Source organism: Phoxinus phoxinus (genome assembly GCF_949152265.1).
Source record: "Phoxinus phoxinus genome assembly, chromosome: 18".
Taxonomy (NCBI): domain Eukaryota; kingdom Metazoa; phylum Chordata; class Actinopteri; order Cypriniformes; family Leuciscidae; genus Phoxinus; species Phoxinus phoxinus.
In genome coordinates, this window is record NC_136893.1 from 9,856,008 (window position 1) to 9,877,409 (window position 21,402).

The following is a 21,402-nucleotide window of genomic DNA, read 5'->3' on the forward strand; positions in this document are numbered from 1 at the left end:
TAAAATGGCCAACTTTTACAAAAGACCAGAGATAGTTGTCACTTCTTTTAAATGTTATACATTTATTTTACTGTATGTTGCTGTTTTAATATGGCAGGCTCCTTTGTGACAACTTACCCCATATGGTGTGACAACATGCCCTGCTACTGGTCGACAATCTTTTCTCCTGTGCAATGACGGTGTAAATGCACAGGTAATACATATAATTGGCTTTATGTGGCCAGAAATGAAAGAGAAAATAAAACTACTGAGAATTAAAAAAAGTGTAAAATATTTATATAGTCAAATTATTGTTAAATCCTTATCAAGACCAGAGATTATTGTGTTTATGAATATGTCATAAAATAATGTTGTGCAGGAACCATGTGCTCTATGGCTCATATTTCTGTTTGTGGGCTTGACGTCACGGAGTCAGCTGGCCAATGTTTACATCCAGCGCAGCTCGTCGTGGACGTATATGGGGAGAAACCGAGACATAGAAACAACAGGAGACTATTAACTTGAATTAACTCGAATGTACATCACCGGACCATAGCCAGGATACGTGTCTCAGTGTCAGACGGTTCAGCTCGGTCGACTGTGAAGTCGTCGGGGTGTTTCCCGTGACGAGTTTCTCCCCAAAATCCAGTCCATCCCCATTTCTCCTTTCCTTTGTCTTCATTTTTACTACTTTTTGCAGGTAAGCGCATTATATGAGTCGTGCTCGCTGTTATATAGATGTTTCTGGCGTAATAATAGAATGATCAAACTCTTAGTATATTTTCACTGAGCATTACCTGTGGTCTCGCATGCAGAATGAACGGCAGGTCGTGATTAAAAATAATGGGCATATGTGTGTTAATATCATATTTAACTCTATTTTGAGAAACTACCCGGATGTTCAACAACAACACAGCACAATATGCGTTTGTTAGCGAATGGCGCAGCTGCATTTGAGCGCGCGGTGATTGGTGGGAACCTTCCTCACATCTGCAGTTTCTACACAGCGTCTCTGGGGAAGCTTTAACTTTCCGGCCGTGTAGCCCAGCGCCCTCATCCGTTAACTGGACAAAAATGCTGTTTTGTGGGGTCCAAACCATGTACAGTGGCTTCAAAAATTATTTGGACACCTAACGTAATATGATTGGCATTTGATTACATAACAAAATGGCTAATAGAGTGGCATTGATTTTGAAGAAATGCAACACAAAAACACTTCTTAAGCAAAAAGTTTCAGAATTTTTAAACTTGTGAACATAGTATTCAGAATGATTACTAAATGTTATTGGGACATTTTTGTTTGTCGAACAATAGTGAAAGCCATTGCCCAGATATACAGTATAAGTATACAATCTTTCATATTGTAAAACAGTGATTCTTGGGTCACAATCCAAATTGCTGTCTTTTCTGTTTGCGGACGGCTGGGATAAAAACAATGCAAAATGCAACTAGTAATATAACTAGCTAACCGTAACCATTGTGTCAACCATAATTTGTTTTATGCGGTCAATTACAGAATGGTAACATTAAAATTCAAGAGATATTTAACAAAAAATTACACTGGGGTCATTGGGATTTTTAATAAAGATTTTTATTCAGTTAATGTGCATTAAATTGTTCACAAGTGACAGTGAAGTAATTTATAATGTTACAAAAGATTCCTATTTCATATAAATGCTGTTCTTTTGAAATTTCTGTTTAAAAAATAACCAGCACAGCTGTTTTCAACATTGATAATAATAAGAAATGTTTCTTGAGCACCAAATCAGCATATTAGAATGATATTAGAATGAAAAGTTATTTTTTCCCCGAAAACCCTCATTTTGAATTTTTGAACGGTAGTGGAATAACTAAAATTTGACATGTTTTAAATAATGTCATGTTAATTATTTTGCATAATACTGGGTCTGTTGATATCATGGTAATATTAATATAAGGTAACACTTTATTCTAAGGTGTCCGTGTTGCAGTGTAATTATACATTTATGTATTGAGTAAAAAATGTACTTATACTATAGGGTTAGGATAAGGGTTTGGTTTAGGGTTAGTTGCATGAAATTATGCACAATTTATAGGCCTAGTTATTACTACAGTACATTTTACGTGTAATAAGGACACTGTAAAATAGTGTTACCTAATATATTTCAGTGTTTGTTTTTTAAGGACATTTTTGTTTACTTTTGTGTGTTAATCATTTGTGGTACTGTGCTGGGGCACCACTGTCCTCAAGCAAAACCAGTTGTGAATCACAGGACTTATGCAAGAAACAGAGGAAAGTGCTTGTTGATCAATTCATCTTTTTTTTTAAATCAACAGGAAGTATGTTTCTTGTGTTCCTTCTCTGGTTATGCTTACGTGTCTTTCATTTTCTTCTTGTCTGTTTAGCCTTAAACAAAGAGCCAAAATGGGAGGTGCGGTCAGTGCTGGGGAGGACAATGACGAGTTGATTGACAACCTGAAAGAAGCCCAATACATTCGCTCTGATCTGGTCGAACATGCCTTCAGAGCCATTGATCGTGCCGACTACTATCTGGAAGAATTCCGCGACGGTGCCTACAAGGATTTGGCCTGGAGACACGGCAACATCCACCTTTCTGCACCCTGTATCTACTCTGAGGTGATGGAGGCTTTAGACTTGCAGTCTGGCCTGTCTTTTCTCAACCTAGGCAGTGGCACAGGGTACCTCAGCACCATGGTGGGACTCATACTGGGTGAGTTAATAGAGAATTTGACTGATTTGAATGTGTTCTGCTTATTTTAGCTGATTTAAAGGGATAGACCACCCAAAAAATGAAAATACTATCATCCCTGTGTCGTTCCAAACATGTATGGCTTTCTTTCTTCTGGGTTGCACAAAGAAGATAGCTCCGCTTCCCATTGACTTCCATTGTATTTTTTTGTCCATACAACGGAAGTCAATGGTAAGCAAAAAGGTTTGGTTTCTAACATTCTTCAAAATATTTCTTTTGTGTTCCAGAAAATAAATAAAGTCATACAGGTTTGAAACAACATGAGGGTGAGTAAATGATGGCAAATGTTCATTTTCGGGTGGATTGTCCACCCAAAAGTACATTTTCTGCTAAATATAATTCCTGTTATGTGATCACTGACATTCTGTGTCATATATTTAGGGCCATTTGGTGTGAATCATGGTGTTGAATTGCATGAAGATGTTATAGAATATGCTTATCAGAAGCTGGACTTCTTCATCAAGACGAATGATAGTTTTGACAGGTGCAGTAACTTTTGGGTTTTCACTTTTGTATTGAACATAAACTTGAATCCCTTGTTGAAAGTCTAGCGTGCAAAGTGATGGATTGGTGACTGACATGTCTAATCTTTTGTTCTAGGTTTGAGTTTTGTGAGCCCTCCTTTGTAGTGGGCAACTGTCTGGAGATTGCTCCAGAAAGTAGGCAGTATGACAGAGTTTATTGTGGCGCAGGGGTCCAGAGGGAGCATGAAGACTACATGAAGAAGTTGTTGAAGGTTGGGGGAGTCTTAGTACTGCCACTGGAAGAAAAGGTGAATAATGCAATCTTACAATGCATCTGGTCTCAGGTATAATCCAGGAGATATACATGTGTGAAATGTATATGCATTTCTCATTTGTTCTAGCTCACTAAAATAACTCGGACAGGATATAACACATGGGAAACAAGAAAGATAATTGCCGTGTCCTTCGCACCACTTGTGCTCCCTAAACACAGGGAAAACGGCAAACCAAGAGCAGTGTCCCTACGTAAGTAACCTGCTGTATTTTGTGTACACTTAAATTGTTCTGATTTAAAAAATATTCAATTTCTTTAGCCTAATAATAGTTATTTTTTGTACACTATTAGAAATACTTTAATTCAGCAAGGATGCATTCAATTGATCAAAAGTGACAGTAAAAAAAAAATATATTTAATGTAAATGCTATTCTGTTGAACTTTCCATTCATCAAAGTACACTGAATTTTTTTTCACAATTTCAACAAAAATATCAAGCAACGCAACCGTTTTCAACATGATTTCTGAAGGATCATGTGACACAGCTGAATTTTCATTACTTCAGTTATTCTTCAGTCACCACAGCAATAAATTACATTTTTAAATATATTAATATAGAATGCAGTTATTTTAAATTGTTATAATATTTCACAATAGTAATGTTTTCACTGTATTTTTAATCAAATAATGCAGCCTTGGTGAGCATGAGAGATTTATTTTAAAAATATATATATTTTTTACCTAATCTTTTAAACGTTAGTGTATTTAGAGTAAGAATTGTGTATAAATTCAGTAAAAAAAATCAAATAAAACGCAGCTGCCATGTTCGAGGTGCGAAGTCTTCAGGATTTGGCCCGCATCACCATCCGTCACATTCTAAAGAGATCTGGGTCTGGATCCTTGCCACTACCCCAGAGAACTGGATTGAAGCGAAGAAATCACTTTAAACAGAAACGTGAGCACCGTGACACCCCTCTTCTGACCAATAGTTATTTGTTCATGAGTCGCTTAATTCCCGGACCCATGGACAACAACAACAACCAGTCATCCACAGACAATGAGGATGAAGATGAAGACTGCAGTAGGGTTTGTGAGCAACTAGAGGATAAAGAAGAGAATGGGAGGAGGAAGGAGGGCAGTGTTTTGGTTATAGAGACTCCAGTAAACCTCTTAAGGGAGAGGATCCTCAGCCTGCCTTTGCCAGAGCCTCTCAAGATGTATCTTCTTTATTACAGAGAGAAGTAGACCTCTGCTTTCAGTGCATAGTCTGTAATAGACTACTCACAGCTACCTATCACTGTCACTTTAAGAGTCCATGGCTCTTTAGTTACTCACTTTCACATTACCCTGGTGATCTTTCTCATAGAATTGCACCACATTTTTTTTTTCTGCCAAGTTAGTTTTATTCTATGAGGGGAAATGAAGTCTCATTTGGTTCCACCAAAGTTTAAAGTCTGGATTCATGGTCTACGATGCTAACCATCAACACGGAAACAAGAAACGGAGTGAAAAGGAATTGATTAATCGAAGTTTCATGTTATTTGTGGAGTGACTTTTTCAAATGAAGACAAGACCAGTGGCTAACAATTTACTAAATCATAAATGCAGTGTAGTCTCACTTGTTTTGTGTGTGTTATATACCATCTAGTTTCAGTTCTTAGATTTACTATGAAAAGTGAAAATCTAAATATTCTGGTGTATGGATTTGTAACTGTCTAATTGTGTGAAGATACAAAGGCACGTTTAAACATGTGATTGTCCAACAATCTCTAGTAAAGTTTTTGGAAATTTCAAGATAAAAGACTTTGATTTTCTAAGGTGTTTTGCCAATTTAAAACTGTGTTGGGTTTGTTCTGTTTTCAGGGCTTGTGTTTGCATTTTTGCTTTTGAAAAGTATAAAAGGTATAGTCTATAGTTGTGTGATAAGGTATAAAATATATTTAAATTTAATTTAACTATAAATTATAAAATGCTCTGATGTGCACTGTCATGCAATGTAGAATGGACTAAATGAATAACTCCCTATTTTTAAATTAACCTTTTATATTATCTATATCATGACCCAAAACATTTCACCTTAGACATATCAGATTTTTTTAAGGCTAAAGTATGGAATGTGAACTATAATCCACCATCATGCAAATGAAAAATTGTTTTGACGCATGAATCAGTTTCCAGTTTTCAAACTAGTTTGGAGAACACAAAAACCAAAGCATTATGTTTATATTCTGATACATAAATCATATCTAGACTCTGCAACCATTTAATGTAAAATTAAAGTCTAAACTTCATAACACTGGGCACACATGCAAGACAGATTAAATAAATAAATGCATCATTTAGATTTCTAAAAGTGTGGATCATATTTTTTTTGCATTACTACATGAGGAAAGGAGACAAATATTTCATAAATGGGTAACATTAAAATAAATATCTGCACAAGCAGTGGAAACGCATACCATGATATTCTTTGATACCACCAACACAACTTTGGCCCACCTTACCCTCAGTTAAAGAAGTTCAAATAGAGAAAATACGCTCACTTTCAGCTTTATTAGATTTGAATACTGTGCTTAACCGCCAAGTACAGACTGGACTTCACTTTGGATAAGAAAATAAAAATGGAAACAAAAAGAAGAGTGAAAGCACTTACAAAATAACAAAAATGTATTTTCTTGTTTAATGATTAAAAAAATATTTCTTTGCAAGACATTACACAAAATTCTCATAAAGCTCTCTTCACAGAGAGGCATCAAGAGAAGAAAACTAAAAGGAACGCCACCATTTTCACACTGAACTGATGACTGGTGTCAAGATGAGGTAAATGTTTTGTTGGAGAAAAAAAAGGCACAATTTACAATCGACCGTGCCATGTAAATTCACGTAATACCAATAATAATAACAATATCATTATTATTGTAATAATAACACCATCATAACAGCAATAGAAAAAATATGCAACAAAAATACAGACTGAATTTTATCTTACAAGTAATCTTCCAGCCCAACTGTATTGCCTGGCCCAGCAACAAAAAAATCTGGCCCGTTTAAATACTGCAGTGTCCTCATTCTTTGCTCACAAGAGTCCAAGATTGCCAGTAGTATTCAACCACTGGCAAGGGGCTAGAATTGTCTGGAGTGATCAAAGTATTTGCTCTGACCAGTCGACTGCTGGTTTTGAGGAGCTGCAGCAAACTATCTGACAACCAGACATGACACACACAGTTTCGAGGGGCCAATGCAATCGTCATGGCAGAAAGCGCCACAGCCCTGGCACATGATCATAGCCTTAAGTCGGCAGGAACACTTGAGAGCCACTTCTTCTGCAGCACTGTCCGCAAATGCCTGAATGCTAAGCGTGGCGCTCTGGCCTCCACCGCTGCTGACGCTCACACGTGGCCTTATCTGCAGCACACCATCGGCTAAACTCCGGGAGAAGCCGCTACCATCCACCACAGACACATTAGCTGTGTAACTGAAGCTGGATGAGGACCCTCCGTTGCCCCCACTCTGCTGCAGTTTTGGTAGCTTGCTATATAACTGGTAAGGGAGACTGGAGGCAGATTGGGAAGGAGAGGAGGAGACAGGGGAAGCAGAGGTGTCTGCTTGACGGGCATATGGATTTCTGCCTTGTTCCTTTTTAGCCATTCTGACAAGAGACATTTCCATATTTAGCAGTCCTTCCATAGCTCCACCACCTCCATGAAAACTGTCCAGAGGCTCCTTTTTGGTTATTACAACAGAAGTATTGCCAAAGATAGGAGCAGGTGAGTTTTTGGTCAGAGCTTGTTGGCACGAAGGGCGCGAGGAGACTTCATTCTTTACTGTAGCTATAGGAGAAAGCTGTTGCTGATACGTCTGATGCTGGGGTGGTTGGGGTTTGCTTGGGCGCCAGTTAATCTTAACAGTAGGTACAACCTCCGACGGACAAAGGTCACCGTGTGGAGGTGAGGGAGCATCAGGTGCAGTTCTGCACACTGACTGGGAGAGATTGTTAGGATGCTGTTGAAATCCAGCTGGCCTCTCTAGATTTTCACCTCGTGGAGGAAGAGGTCCAGGGTGTTCTTTAATGACAGCTGATTCATAAACTGGAGCATTCTGAGAGTTCATATCCATTGAAGTTCTAGCAGAGGAGTTTGATGGAAGGGATGTTATGACAGGTACTGCTCCTGAGGGCACTGCACCTCCTGGTTGCTGAGAACTGAACTGAACATGTGTGGTTCTTGGGCTGGCTTCCTCAAACAAACATGCCATTCGAGATGGAGCAGAACCCGGCGGCGAAGAACCGAAGTTTCGACCAGGTCCAGGAGATACTCGAACAGATGGGGCTTTTTGTTGGAAGTCAGAGACACCAGTTTCTATAGGTCCTCCTGACTCAGACGGGCCTCTAAAACGTGGTCCCAGATTTCTAGGAGGTTGACGACTGGCTGAGTTACCTGCAGGGGAACCTGGAAGTCGATTAATTTCCAGCTTGCTGACTGAGTGAGGCTGGGGTAAGACCTTCTCTAAGGGTAGGCTGCCTTGAAGAAGTTGGGTGACAAGAGGGTTGTTGGCCTCTACAGAGGAAACTGATCGAGATGAACCTTGGAATCTTCTGCCAACTGGAGTACCAGCAGAATTTAAAACAAAATCTTCTCCAGGACCTCTGCTCAGAGGTTTGGTGTCATCCTCTGTTGAAACAAACACCTTCACACCATTGCCATTATCATTCAGCCGTAGATGTCTGCTTTGGTCCCTCTCTGCCTGTGTCAGGTAAGCTTGCACTTGGGCTTGTGAGGGCGCAGTATTAATCTGTTCCTGAGCACGGTTTATAGCATGGGTATGAATTGTATGCTGCTTGTGGGAATGAATGACTGGCTGGTTTGGCACACCATTAGGAAAGCGAGCCTGAATGACAGTTTGGGTATGGTTGGGGTTAGATATATGGGCCTGTATTACTGGTTGCTGGTGCTGAGGAGGATTCAACATTGATGAAGCGAGTCGACTTGAGGTCTGAATGACAGGATGATTCTGTGACTTTGTGGTCTGAGCATGCATGCCGTTAATATCCATCTGGGCTCCATGCCAATCCACGGTTTCATCCTCCTGAGTTTCATTTTCAAAGTCAGATGCTGTCTCTGTTGAATCACTGTGTGCTCCAGTGTCTTCCTCGCCAGCATTACTTGGTAGACAAGGTAGAGTGCCCGATTCATATTTGCCATCAGCATCACTCTCTCCATTCCTATGTTCTTGTAGCATCCCCTCTCTCATGGAATGCTCTTCACTACTTTCTACCCATCCATTTCGGGCTGTAACAAGTGTCTCTTTGGGTATTTTCAAGTCTGAGCCATGCTGGATAACTCCAGTTGTCCCTGGGTGAAGCTCTCCACCATTCTTTTCACCTTCCCAAGGTTGAGAAGCTGCCAAGGTCCTGATGACATCCACACCCTGGGCACCAAATCTTGGCAGCGAGTCTGGTATAGAGGTGGGCACTAAAGAAATGGCATCATTTGATGCTGAGGTGCAAACAGGAGTAGTCGTTCTACTCTCACTGGACTCTGCCTCCTCACCTCTGGGGTCTTGGTGACTACAAAAAGACTCTGGATCACTTGGCGTAGGCACTGGGGTGTCTAAGGTCTGCTCCGAGGCTTTATCACTTGGGCAGGCAGTCATCTCTTCCTCTCCACAAATCTCCTCCACCTGGTCCTGGGAAGCAGGGCTGTCGGTTGCAGGTGGCGATAGTGAGAGTGTTTTCGGAGACTCTGATGGTGGTAGAGATGGGTTTGAAGACACAGAGGAGGGAGATGGTTCAGTCAGTGGGGTAGAGGTTTGAGGCCTGTCAGTTGAATCTACACTGGACAGCTGTAGTTGTGTTCCAGACGAATGAGAGCTCGCAGACGATTCCTGCTCCTCCAAATCAACTCTTCCTCCTCGTCTTCCTCCTCCTCCTCCTCCTCCTCCTCCTGGTTCAACGGGACCTGGGTGTTCTCTCGAGCGCCTCCCGCTGGAGCGATCCGGTATCCCAGTACCACCCCCCGGGCCGCTCCCCCCAGGCCCTCCCCCATCCCCAGAGGCTGCAACAGCAGCAGCGGCTTCTCGCTGGGCACGGGCTTGCTGTGCACGGGCCTTGATGTCCGCCAGGGTGCGCGCCCCTGTCCCAGAGCGCCGCGACCCTTCGTTGGGGGGGACGATGCGGGGACAGATTTGGTACGTTGGCGGCCCCTTGACCCAGGGCGGTTTGATCCGGGAGAGCTGTATCTAGTGGAGTGGGTAGAAGAGAAACACGCATACAAGATAAGGTTTACACTCATGGAGATAGTTTTCAACTACATAGAGGTTTACAAAAGACTAATGAGAAAAAATAACATGTCCAACATACCCGGATTGGCGGGACCTTGGGCTCCTCTGTTGTAGGTTGTGGCTTTTCTGAGTGCACACAGTCAACTGTGTTACGAAAGGACTGACGCTCATCCAGCCGCGCCCTTTTCTCGGGAAAGCTGGTGAAGGCCTGGGACTCGTCTGGCCTTCTCTTCTGCTCCTTGAGCTGAATTGCTGGACTTGATGTGGTGGGACTGGCTGCGGGGCTGCTCTCCCTGCTGCTTGCGCCAGTGCCTGCTGTGCCAGTGGTAATGACTGAAGCCCCATCATCCAGCGGATCGGTGGCAACAGCAGCAGTGGAGGAGGAAGAGGAAGAAGAGGAGTCTGAGCTTGCGGCAAAAGTCTGTCTGTCTGAGGCAGAGGAGGGAGAGGAAGAAGGCGACGATGACGACGACGTTGAAGAGGAGGAAGAGGAAGGAGAGGAGGTAGATGCAACAGCTGGTTCAGGTACTTCAGGCAATTCAGGCAACAGGCCTGTGGAGGCTTCTGGTTCATCGCAGGTTGAACTTGTGGATTCTGGAGGAGGCGTGGGTACAGGAACAGGGGAGGGGACAGCCTCTGCAGAGAGGTTTTCTTCTAGAGCTTCCAGTCCAATGTCTGTTTGGAGGACCACCTCTCCCTGAACTGCTGTTGCTTCTGGGACTGGTGATGCAACTGAGGGTATAACATCTGGAGTTGCAGTGCTCTCTGTTGTTTCTTCTGAAGGTAAAGTTGCCGTTGTATTTTTGCAAAGTGAGCGCCGGGCTCTACGTCTGAGGTCAGCACGTGAACGCCGTCTGATACGGCCTTCCCTCCGTCTTCTTCCAACACTTCGCCTCTTGGGTGTAGCCACTGTAGCAGAATCAGAGTCTAAAACTGCACCGGCAACATCTCCAGCATCGCTCATTGTGAGCTTTAACGCCTCTTCTCTTGTCAAGCCAGACCTAAAAAAACAGAATAAGTTATTTTAATTCAACATTAATAATCAGATTAACAAAAGAATTCTAAGATAAAAAAATAGGGGAAAAAAAGGCTTTTGAACCTTTGGCCATGATACTCCTCAAAGAACTTCTCTTTCCATGCTTCTACTTTCTTCTCCTTATCCATCTCTTGCCTGAAGCGAACCTGCATCTCATGAGTGAACTCACCTTCAAGAATGTAAAAAATATTTTCACTTTATCCACCAATATAGAAAATTGCCTAGAGCCACTTGTCTTGGTCGGTTTCATTCATTTATTTTCATATATTACAGGACAAAAGTAAGAGATTCACCCTCAGCTAGACGCTCTTTCCAGCTCTGGGAGGCATGAGTGAAAAATTCATTATTAAGGGCCGAGCTGCTTAGCCGAGCAAGGCCATCGGGGCCAACCTACACATTAAAAGAATGAAAATTAGGTGAAAAAACAAGAACATATATACAATTGTAACAATTGAAAATCAAGAATTCCAAGAATTCTACAATTCTCTAAGAATTATACCTGTCTGTCCACCTCTGGTAAAAGCTGGAGTAGTTGCTGCTGGGAGGGAGGGGGAAAAGCAGCAAAGGTGCGCGTGTTGATGAGAGCACGAATGTTGGTGTTGACCAGGATGGAACCTGGAGTCTCAAAATCCACCTCCACTCCTCCTCGATTCCTTTTCATGGGACCTGCAAAATACAGTCTTACATTGAGTATATGTAAGAAAGTTACTTCATGAGACTTAATGTGTGCACGGCAGGGCCATATTTGTAATATCTTAATGGCTCTGGTCTACATTCCATATATTTAGTGTATGATACATGAATATATGAAGTGCTAGTAAAGCTGTATAATCGGAGGGTGTTATAGCAGAACTCTAGTAAAGCAATAACAAGTGTCTTATTTTAAGTTTACCTGAGCCATTGATCAATCCACACAGCTTTTACATTATTATAATGTGAACATTACATTAGCTAATGGTGCAATTAATATCCGAAACAAAACACTACAAAACAAGTCTGCAATGAAATTCAAACAGTTTTTGACTAAGACCAGCTTATTGAGAGTCTACAGAATAAAACAAAGTACACTGACAAAACTGCAAAAGACAAACCATAGTTTGAACTCAGCTATAGACTAACGAGGTTTGAAATGAGTCAGGTTTCTATGAGTTTGTCCCATTGACGCTCAGGTAAACGCAATAAAATGAGCTGAAGCAAAGGAATAAACATGGATTCCAAACTTATATGCGCAGATATTGTTACCTTTAATTTTAAAAGTTTAATCAGTTAAGTCAATTTTATTCGAAATCAAAACAATTATGCACTTTGAGAAACCAGCATGACAAAAGATTCACATAGCATGTCCTTAATTCAATAGCATCAGGACAAAAGATTCTACACAATACTTTTTTTTGCACCCATCCACTGCAAATGAGAAAATGATAAACCTAAATGAAAATGGCTATTTGTTTATTTCACTATTTCCTTCAGATGCCTTAATTGCTGGTTAGAAATAACTGACTGGGAATAAAGTGACTGAAATAAAGACTGGAACATTGTCATTGGATTGACACAAACTTGTTAGCTATTCACTCACTCAGTGTAATACCTGGGAAGAAGTTAATTATTGATGTTGTGGGGGACATTTGTGAGCAAGGGGCTTAGGGGAAGTATTTAATACATGGGGGTCCTTGGTTTTCATCCTCTGTACCTGAACGAAGACCACGTATGCTCTTGAAGTGCTGGGTGCGTTTCCAGCCCAGCTCGGAGCGGGCACGGAGAGTAGGGCCTGGACCCCCCCTAGAGCCTTCCCTGCGCCTCCCCGCTGCTCCTGAGGGTAAAGGTGGGGGAGGATGGAGGCTGGTGAGACTCTCTGAGAACGAGTGAGTGTGGGTAGGGCAGCTGAGGCATGAAGGCTAGTGGCACTAAAGAGGCCAAAGTGACAGGCATGTGCGTGAAACACAAAAAGTCAAAGGGACGGATATCCCGAGGCACAGAGACAAAGAGGAAGAGGGGTGAATGGATATCTCTAAGGCGCAAATGCAAAGCAGATATCCAAGGGGAACAGAGCAGGGCTGACAGGACAAACCAGAAACACTGCTTTCACACTGAGGGGTATTGACGTTCAAGTGACAAAAATGTCAGTGGCTTCAAGAAAAGATGCTGTTTTTAGTGCAAAGTTAACCAAGAAAAAGAGGCGGCGGCTGTCAACAGGAGGGAACTGTGGGAAAACAGCCCTTGAGGAGACTGCACTATAAATGATTAGAGAGTGTCAATGTGTAAAATTACAAACACTATCAGGCCACTCAGATAAAGAGCATCCACAGTCAGAGGAAGCAGGTATACAAACCACTGCAGAGTGGGGGGAGGGATACAGAAAGAAGGGGGGGTGAAAAAAGTGAACAAGAAAAAGAGCTATTATAACCTGATGGGACGTGTTCACCGTTGACCTTGAGAGGAGTGAGCACTACACGGGGCATCATCACAGCTTTCTTCCTCTGTCTCCCTGACTGTAAGAGGGATTGGAGAAATAATCATGAGCACATACACACACAGCTCCTCCACAGAAATGGAAAACAACAGCATGCTCAGAGGAGAATTTAAATGGGAATGTAATATCTGATAACATTTCAGAATGTAAGGATTTTAACAAAAACAAAAAAAGAAACAATGCAGGTACAAAGAAAACAAAAGAAAAAAACGGTGTAACGGTCCTGGAGGCGAGTTGTCATTTTCAGTTCATTCTCTATGGGAGCTGAGCGACTGGCCTGAGCAGGGGATTGTGGGATTGAAAAGTGGTAAGAGAATCAAACTTCAGCTTTATGCAAATGAGGGAGAAAAAAGCATGAAGGCAGTCATAAGTTTCAAAATCTGCTGATTAGCACTGGAGTTCCTGTGGAGTCAGTGCTTAAATCAAACAATTTTACTGCATTTACTGAAAAAGATCAACCAAGCAAATGATCTGACTAGGATCCTTCAAGTCTTTTGCATGACTGACGTCAGTGTTATCTGTGGGGTTTTCCTGATCTGACTCATGTCATCTTTCTGCACTTCACTAATGACTCATTTTCACATACTGACGTCATGTATTCAGCTGCCTTCCTGGCATAAAGTGATCTGAGGAGGAGTTGAGTGCTGTGCATAAGGATGATACTTAGATGAAAATCCATGCCTGAGGGTCCTGCATGTAAAAATTAGTTATGAAGGTGATGGTTCATTGTAAAGGTGAAGTTAGGCACTGCAGGTACCTGCGAGGAGCGACTGAGTCTAGTCTGTGGTTCTGTGGAGCAAGAGGCACTGGAGGAAGTCTCATCCACAGAAGCTGGAACAAAGAGGAAACGAGCAAAACATCCATCAATAATTTTACCTCAACAATTTGTACTTTTATTTTGTTCATGTGTTAATGTAATAAAGAGAGAAGAAAAACATTAATTTTTAAAATACTGATGAATATTTCTACGTATAGCTGCTCATTTAACAGATGAAATATATTAAATACGCAGTCTTATAACAAACTAAAACGTATTACAACATAAACGTCAATAAAATTGTCATTATTCATCAACAGTAGATTACAAGTGAAGGAGCAGTAATTTCTTAGTCATTTCTTATTGGTTATTCACGAACACATGGGCATTGGTGAACACTTCCGTTTCCTTTATTATGTCTTGTTGGCTGATTGTTTGGTATTGGGAAGGGGGTGAGTAGTGCAAAAGTTGACTGTATTATAATGTTTTTGGCCGTATTATGCATTTATATTAGTCATCAAATGCATTCATATCACGATAAAATGTGCCAAAATGTATACATTTGCCAGTGATTGTAAGGAAGAGCATTTGAAACCCAGTCACAAAGGAGTTTTTACTTTGAAACAAGTAAAACTCACATTTAGTGAAAATCACAGCCTTTTGAAGTTTTTTTTATAAAAAAAATTAATCCGTTTTTTAATAAATATATATTATAATAAATATTTATTTACCCAAATTTAACACATCTTAAAATGATAATTAAGAATTGTGTTATACCATTTAAGACTTTGAGAACCCTAATAAAATGGCAGCTACTCCCAGAGCCTGACTGAGCAAAAGATAATACATACAGTACTACACAACCATATTAAACTTTCACATACCATTTATAATTATTAATGATAGGTAGTCAGCAAATACTTTGCAATAGGTATGCAAATATTCTATTCCGAAAAAAATAGAAAAAGATACATTTATAGTAATTGCCTTACGCAGAAGAATAATAGATGCCATAAGCATTATTTAATTATGGGAAATGCATTTTATAAATGGAATAAGAAATAAAGCTGTTTTCTAGAATCATCATACTTCGAAACATTAAATCACATCTGCCAAGGATGAAAAGTGTAGTTTTTTCACATAAACGTGTATAACAGAGTAAATATGAAATGCATTGTAATTTACAGGCATAATATCACATGTATTCTTTTTCACGCCACACACAAATACATGTTCTAAACCGCTCTCATCTAGGTCACTGCTGGATGCGTCATGTGCCGCAGTATCCATGGCAACACACACATCCAAAGCAAAAAAAGAAATCAATGTCTCTCAGGCACTACATGCTTTTTAAGCTCAGGGTATTTAATGCTCATCACCATTTGGAATCAAAGCTTTTCTTAAAAATTAAAAGATGGGGCCTCTACTTTTCAGCTCTTTTGTACGCTTCTTTAATTTATAAGCCTGTTCCACTTACTGTAAAACAGGGTGAATTAATCAATTCTGGGGGGGAATGAAAAGAATGAATAGTCCACACACCATCATTTTCCCCACTAGCAGCAGCCGCCTCTGTGGAGTCACAGCTTTCCTGCTCTGCTCCTTCAACTGTTGCTGTGGTGGATCCTGTTGAAGTACCAGTCCCATCTCCAGACTCGTTCGCTGTCGGGCTCTTTGTCCACTGAAGTGCATTTTTCTGTGGGCATCAGTGAGTAGATAGACACAGGAGTCAGGACATGTAGCTTCATCTATGTGGGTATTAGAATCATAATCCAGTTGCTAAACCAAGGGTTCCTACACATTTTCCATTTCAAAATTCCATACTTTTCCAGACTCAAATGTTCAAAACTGTTTTTTTTAGTCTATATTTAACATAAATGGTTCATACAGCATTATATTTGGTATAGCAGAGTCATCTGTAAATGTTTTATTTTATTTTCATTGGTTTTCTTGAAGTGATAACATGCACTTACATGAAAAGAAACCTTAAACGCTTTAAAACCAGCATATATTCACCACTGATACACCAGTTTGATACTGTAAATGTGGATTTATGTTGCATGATCACCAAACAGCAAAGTACAGTCTGATTAAGACGATAGTTTGCTCCTATATCTGTTGCCGTTTTGAGTGGCATTTGAAAAGACATTATTTTAGTGAAGTTCAAAAGAGACTCTCTTATGGTAAAAACAGTTTAGCATAACTAAATGTGTGCCTTGAACTCACTCGTGTTTGACAGTCACTAAGGATCACTAAACTTTAGTCATGAAAACACTGTATAATACATTTATTTTTTTATTACATTTGTAATTTTCTATATTAGAAAATTGAATAGGTAAAATTGTCTAGAAACATATTTTTCCATACTCGGTTTTCTTTTTTCCATAGTTATCCAGACCTGGAAATTACTCCATTCAAATTCCATACTTTTGCAAACTGCGTAGGAACCCTGAAAACCAGAGTGAAAGAGTTTGAAGCATAGAAAGATTGCTGCAAGGTTTTACGGATTCTCTACCTTTAGGGTAAACAGACTCATCCTTCCAGGCAGCTTGAAGAAAATACTGTTCTTCACCCGGTCTCCTCTGACCTGAGAGTGAAGCATGGTGACCAGGCAGGCCAGTGGAGCTGTGCCGCTGAGGAAGGATGAAAGAGGGGTAGAAACGTGCAAGTGTCACTCAAGTGAGGAAGATTAAACTGTTTTAATGGAAGATGCAACAAATAGATCTTTAAATTAATCTTACCTTCTATTTTAGGGTGAAAATAATTTGAGAAAAAGAGAAACAAAAGCCCATTATAAAGATACACCAATAAAGCCAGTCAAGAAAAAGAGTAAAAAAAAAAAAGAAAAAAAAAAAAAAAAGTACTCATTAGCATGGAAACAAATCTCAAGCATGAATATCACTGCTCAAACAGAAATACAGTACATTTATGTTTATGAATGATTTATACCAGACCTCATTTCTTTCAGCCCCTTTGTTTGGATGACATGCAGAATCTGTTTGGGTGTCATTGGGGCATCAGAAAAATTCTCCAGAACCTGCAAGAGGTGAGAAAGCACATCAAAATCAACAACCATCCAATTTATTAAGATTTTTTTTTTTTTTTTTTTTTACAAATTTATGATTAGTCTACTAAATGGCCTTGAGTTTTGCGTTCATATAACCCCAATCAAATGCATTTCTTTTGGGATGTTTACATTATGTTCAAAAACAAAGCAGAGAGGTTTTTTAAATATTTTTTTACTTGACACAATTTAAAAAAACACAACTTGGTACGAGACTCAAAGACAGTTGAACTGTGACTGCCAAAGACGTCAACCTGTACCTGTATGGATGTAGCAGCAATTTAAAGAGGATGAATAATAAAAAGACTATCTTTCAGTGATGGGGTTTACTGTGAAACCCGCTTAACAGTTTAAGCACAGCACTCTCAGCTTGCCAATTACAGTACCATTGCAATTCACACTTATTTTAAAACCACCATGCCAGTTTTAACAGAAGCACTCAGCTTTCTTATTTTAGGTCCATATTAGACAGGTTCTGCACAATTCCAGACTTCCACAATTCCTGTATATGACAGGCTTTTAGCCTATATGAAAGCAGAAAAAAAAGACTAACACAGCTGATATTATGTAGCATGTGCGAAACCTCAGGAAGAACATTATTCACAGAAAATGTGAAATGGGGGAAGGGTGTATTAATCATAATACACCATATTTTTAACATTCCTCTCCCCTTTGATACGGAGCATATCATTTCCACCCCGTTCTGGCCACAAGCGCATGTAACCTTCCGATTACTTGGTGGTTAAAATGGTAAGCACTGCATTCACTTCCACTGTGCTCAGCTGAGTCTAAAACCAAGGACATTGAAACAGGAAATGGAAGAGCACAAGCTATAAAAGAAATGCACACTAAATTAAATGATAAAATACCAGCCAGGTGCACTTCCTGCAAGGAAGCAGGCACGAAAAACGTCAAGCTGTGAGAACTTCAAACTAGTAGGCCAATGTCAAGACAAACTTCCTAGTTATTTATAACATAGTCGTGACAAGGCACCAATGCTTGTGTGTACGTAATGCAATTGAAAGGCGCGGCACATTTATGCATTGCTTCTGTCGAGTTGTGCCAGCATGGTTTCTACTCTTCTCACCCCAGCCATTCCATGGTACCATAGGGAATGAAAAATGGAGTAATATTATACACACTACCATAATTCATAGAGTGGACAATTCCTAACATGTAAGCACTTAAAAATGAGTGGCTTAGTATTCTTGAAGTCATGATGAAATGGAAGTAGTGACAGATCTCTTCTTCAGTATTGTATTGATGCACAGCCAAGTGAAGAAGAGTAGAAAAAAAAAATGTAGGGAGAGGACTTCTATCCATCGGTTGTTGATTGGATGGAGCCACATCTGAATGCAATCTGGCAGTCGATTGTAAGAAAGGGGTGGATAAAAATCATTGAAGCCGTCTGACATTTCAAAGGAACGTCAAAATATGACATTTTAATTGAAAATTATGCTGTCATGAGAACTAGCCAAGACTAAAAAACTGAAAGTTATCTTTTTAAACGGTCTTATATCGAACATATCCATATGATCTCTGGGAATAAATGCACAATAGACTAGACAAGGGGTTCAAATTACAAATAAAACTCTTGCTGCACGAAAATGCTCTGAAGTGACGTTTCTCTTGTTCCCTCAAACATCCAATCCATTTGTAGAGGATGCTATATTAAAACAGCCACAAAAAAAAAAACACAGCATCACCCACATCCAGCATCAGGACTAATGAAAACCAAATTTTCTTTTCAACACACCAAAGATGGCTATACACCATTACAGTCCCCTTAAGGAAGGAACCATCGAGAATGACCAGAAACACTAAAATAGGTGGCCTGCTTCACATTTCCTATTGCAAACAAGTGTATCACCAAGATGATCTGATATACATTGGCCTTGAGCCTAAGTATCTGGTTGCATCTGACTCCCGAAGCTGCCATTTCTCATTGCTGCTTTGTTTCCAAGTCATTATATAATGTTGCAATGCTCTTTGAAGATCTTTAATCACTCATACAACTGAATCATTTAAAAGACCCGATCATCCTATAATTAATGGAACTGGAAATATGATGTTGCAGGTAGTAAGCAGCACTTGGATTTAAAGTATTCAGTCTATTTGGTTTTAAGTGTGCCCTCATCTCCCCGAGAGCCTGTCCCATTACTACAGACGAGGAGCTGGTAGGTGACTGCTCTACCTGGTATACAGGCATGCCCATACCTGCTTCCCAAAGCTCAATCCATGCATGTGACGCCTGCAAAAGAGCACAGTCCTGAAATTTGTTTTGTTGGTATAAGTTGACAATATCCTTGTATTTAAAATCACCAACAAGTAAAACAGACATCTGATATTAGATGCGTTTTTATTCAGATTTGGCATCACATTTAATTACAGGTTCTAAACTGTGACATACATAATTCCAATAGTTGATACAAGCAGTGGTTCTAGCACATGGGATCCCCACCCAAAAAACGACAACACTTGTGTTTCGAGATCCACTCTTGCCAGATATCATGTCTGTAGCTTCATTCAACCTTCCTCGAGCTTTATCTCAAACTAGCCATAAGCCAAACAGCAGATATTACCAAATTCAAAGACTGTCTGGTCTGTTTGGGTGGATCAAATTCAAGAGTGAAAGCTGTTATGATCACCTAGGAAAGCAGACAAAGACCTAACAGACATAATGGTTTTAACCACACACATTTTATCATAAGAAAGCAAAAACGCTAATAAACTCAGCTGCACAGGTGTATTTGGTCTGAGACACTTTCTAACATAATGTCTGATAAGGGAGTGTATTTTATTTGATATGGTCACTCATTATACAGTTCTGTTTCTACTAAAGCTATTGACTTTATAACAAAAACTAAGCTGCAAGTGTAGATGTCCGACATATATCTTACTTAAATGCCAGTCTTTGCAACAAGATTAGACACGTTTTCCATTTAATTTGCAGCAAATGCAACAAAGAAACTATGAAGATGCATGCATATAATACAAGCATTTTCCCGGCATGAACTGAATTGTGTATAATTCACATTTAACATGCAATAATATATGCACTACAGATCAATTTTATGCACCCATGTACCACCACTGTGGAGAATAAAGGAGAAACCCTCTTATCATAATAGCAGATGCATAGCTGTTTTGTCTTAACAAGATAAGAGACAAATCTTTTTTAACTGCTTACAGATGTATACTGATACAGACATAAAGCATTAAAATACCCAAATGCTCCAAAATAAATAAATAAATTTCTAACAAAAAATATCAATTGATTACGAACTGGATAAAATCAGAAATATGGCCTACTATCTCAGTTGCTATTTAAAACAAACAAGCAGCTCAAATTAGTATTTAAGACACATTTGGTAAAATTGGTCTTTAATAACAGGCAAAAATCTCACAGTATTTTTAGGATTTTATTCAGCTCGCTAAAAGAAGCCCTGCAAACAAAGGGTCAAACGGGCAGAGCTGCTAATACGCTAGGCTACCAGCAAGGGCTCTTTCATTCAAATGAGACACAAACACAAGAAACGAAATGCTTATGTTGTCAAGGTAAAACAGGCACATTGTAGAGCCATGCCAGCTTAAAGGTAAAAGCCGGGTTATGAAACATCACACACTGTCTATAGATACACAAATAGCAGCAGCGGCGGCGCCTGAATGTGTCCAGCCCAGCGCGAGACAGCTTTGTTCGCGGCTCTCGTGCAACACCCCTAACCCTACACACAGGAATAAAACCGCTATAATTTCCTTTAAAATTATTAATATATTACCATACGAGCTGCCTCTGCCCACGTGCGCTCCTTCTTTCTCTTCTGTTTGTCCTTCATGTTGTCGCGCGGGTGCGGATTTCTGCAGCGGATATGAAACGTGTGCGTGATACACGGCAAGCCCGTTAGCGTGCTAGGCTAGCTGTAACACAAAACGGGTCTTTGATTCCTTTTCACCCCTAGGACTTGCGTAGACGCTCCGTTTAAACTCGCACGCCTTTCCGTAAAACGTTTTGCCAGTAAAGCGATCGGTTGTTGCAGCAGCGGAGGTCCAGGGAGTTTTTTGGTAACGTCTCACTGGTTAAATAGTGGTAAACACAGACAGGGCGCAGAACAGGCGAGCCCCAGTAGCTTTTGGCATACTGCAGGAAATCCTCACTTTGGAATGCAAGACGAGGAGAACACAACAATGAGGTCAAAGGTCAAACACACTGCAGGAATGCAACACAAAAACAATTCTCCCCATCCCCCTCTTCTTCTTCAGTCGCTCTTACAGCCGCGGCTCATCTGACGCATCTGACGGGATGAGGCCACTCCCATTGTTATGTGCGGCGAG

The 21,402-nt window shown here is 40.3% G+C and overlaps 2 protein-coding genes across 4 annotated transcripts; one reads left to right on the forward strand and one right to left on the reverse strand.

The window, feature by feature from the left end:
- The first annotated feature begins 372 nt into the window (after nt 1-372).
- On the forward strand, nt 373-5,860 carry pcmtd2a (protein-L-isoaspartate (D-aspartate) O-methyltransferase domain containing 2a). Its single transcript, XM_079588127.1, has 6 exons — nt 373-679; nt 2,365-2,690; nt 3,111-3,213; nt 3,330-3,501; nt 3,595-3,718; nt 4,285-5,860. Exons 2-6 carry the CDS (start codon nt 2,384-2,386, stop codon nt 4,710-4,712), a joined length of 1,134 nt encoding a protein of 377 aa, XP_079444253.1. The 5' UTR covers nt 373-679; nt 2,365-2,383; the 3' UTR covers nt 4,713-5,860.
- A 141-nt stretch (nt 5,861-6,001) lies between these two features.
- On the reverse strand, nt 6,002-21,337 carry asxl1 (ASXL transcriptional regulator 1). 3 transcript variants are annotated; one of them, XM_079588124.1, is made up of 12 exons: nt 20,850-21,337; nt 16,961-17,043; nt 16,522-16,639; nt 15,549-15,702; nt 14,010-14,083; nt 13,187-13,271; nt 12,473-12,592; nt 11,282-11,448; nt 11,076-11,172; nt 10,846-10,951; nt 9,826-10,747; nt 6,002-9,698 (listed from the first exon to the last, which is right to left on the reverse strand). In XM_079588124.1, the coding sequence occupies exons 1-12, from the start codon at nt 20,904-20,906 to the stop codon at nt 6,663-6,665; spliced, it is 5,019 nt and encodes a 1,672-aa protein (XP_079444250.1). In that variant the 5' UTR covers nt 20,907-21,337; the 3' UTR covers nt 6,002-6,662. The 3 variants fall into 3 exon arrangements, with proteins under 3 accessions (XP_079444250.1, XP_079444249.1, XP_079444251.1); XM_079588123.1 differs by having other exon boundaries at nt 6,002-9,704; XM_079588125.1 differs by lacking the exon at nt 12,473-12,592 and having other exon boundaries at nt 6,002-9,704.
- Between the last annotated feature and the right edge of the window lie 65 nt (nt 21,338-21,402).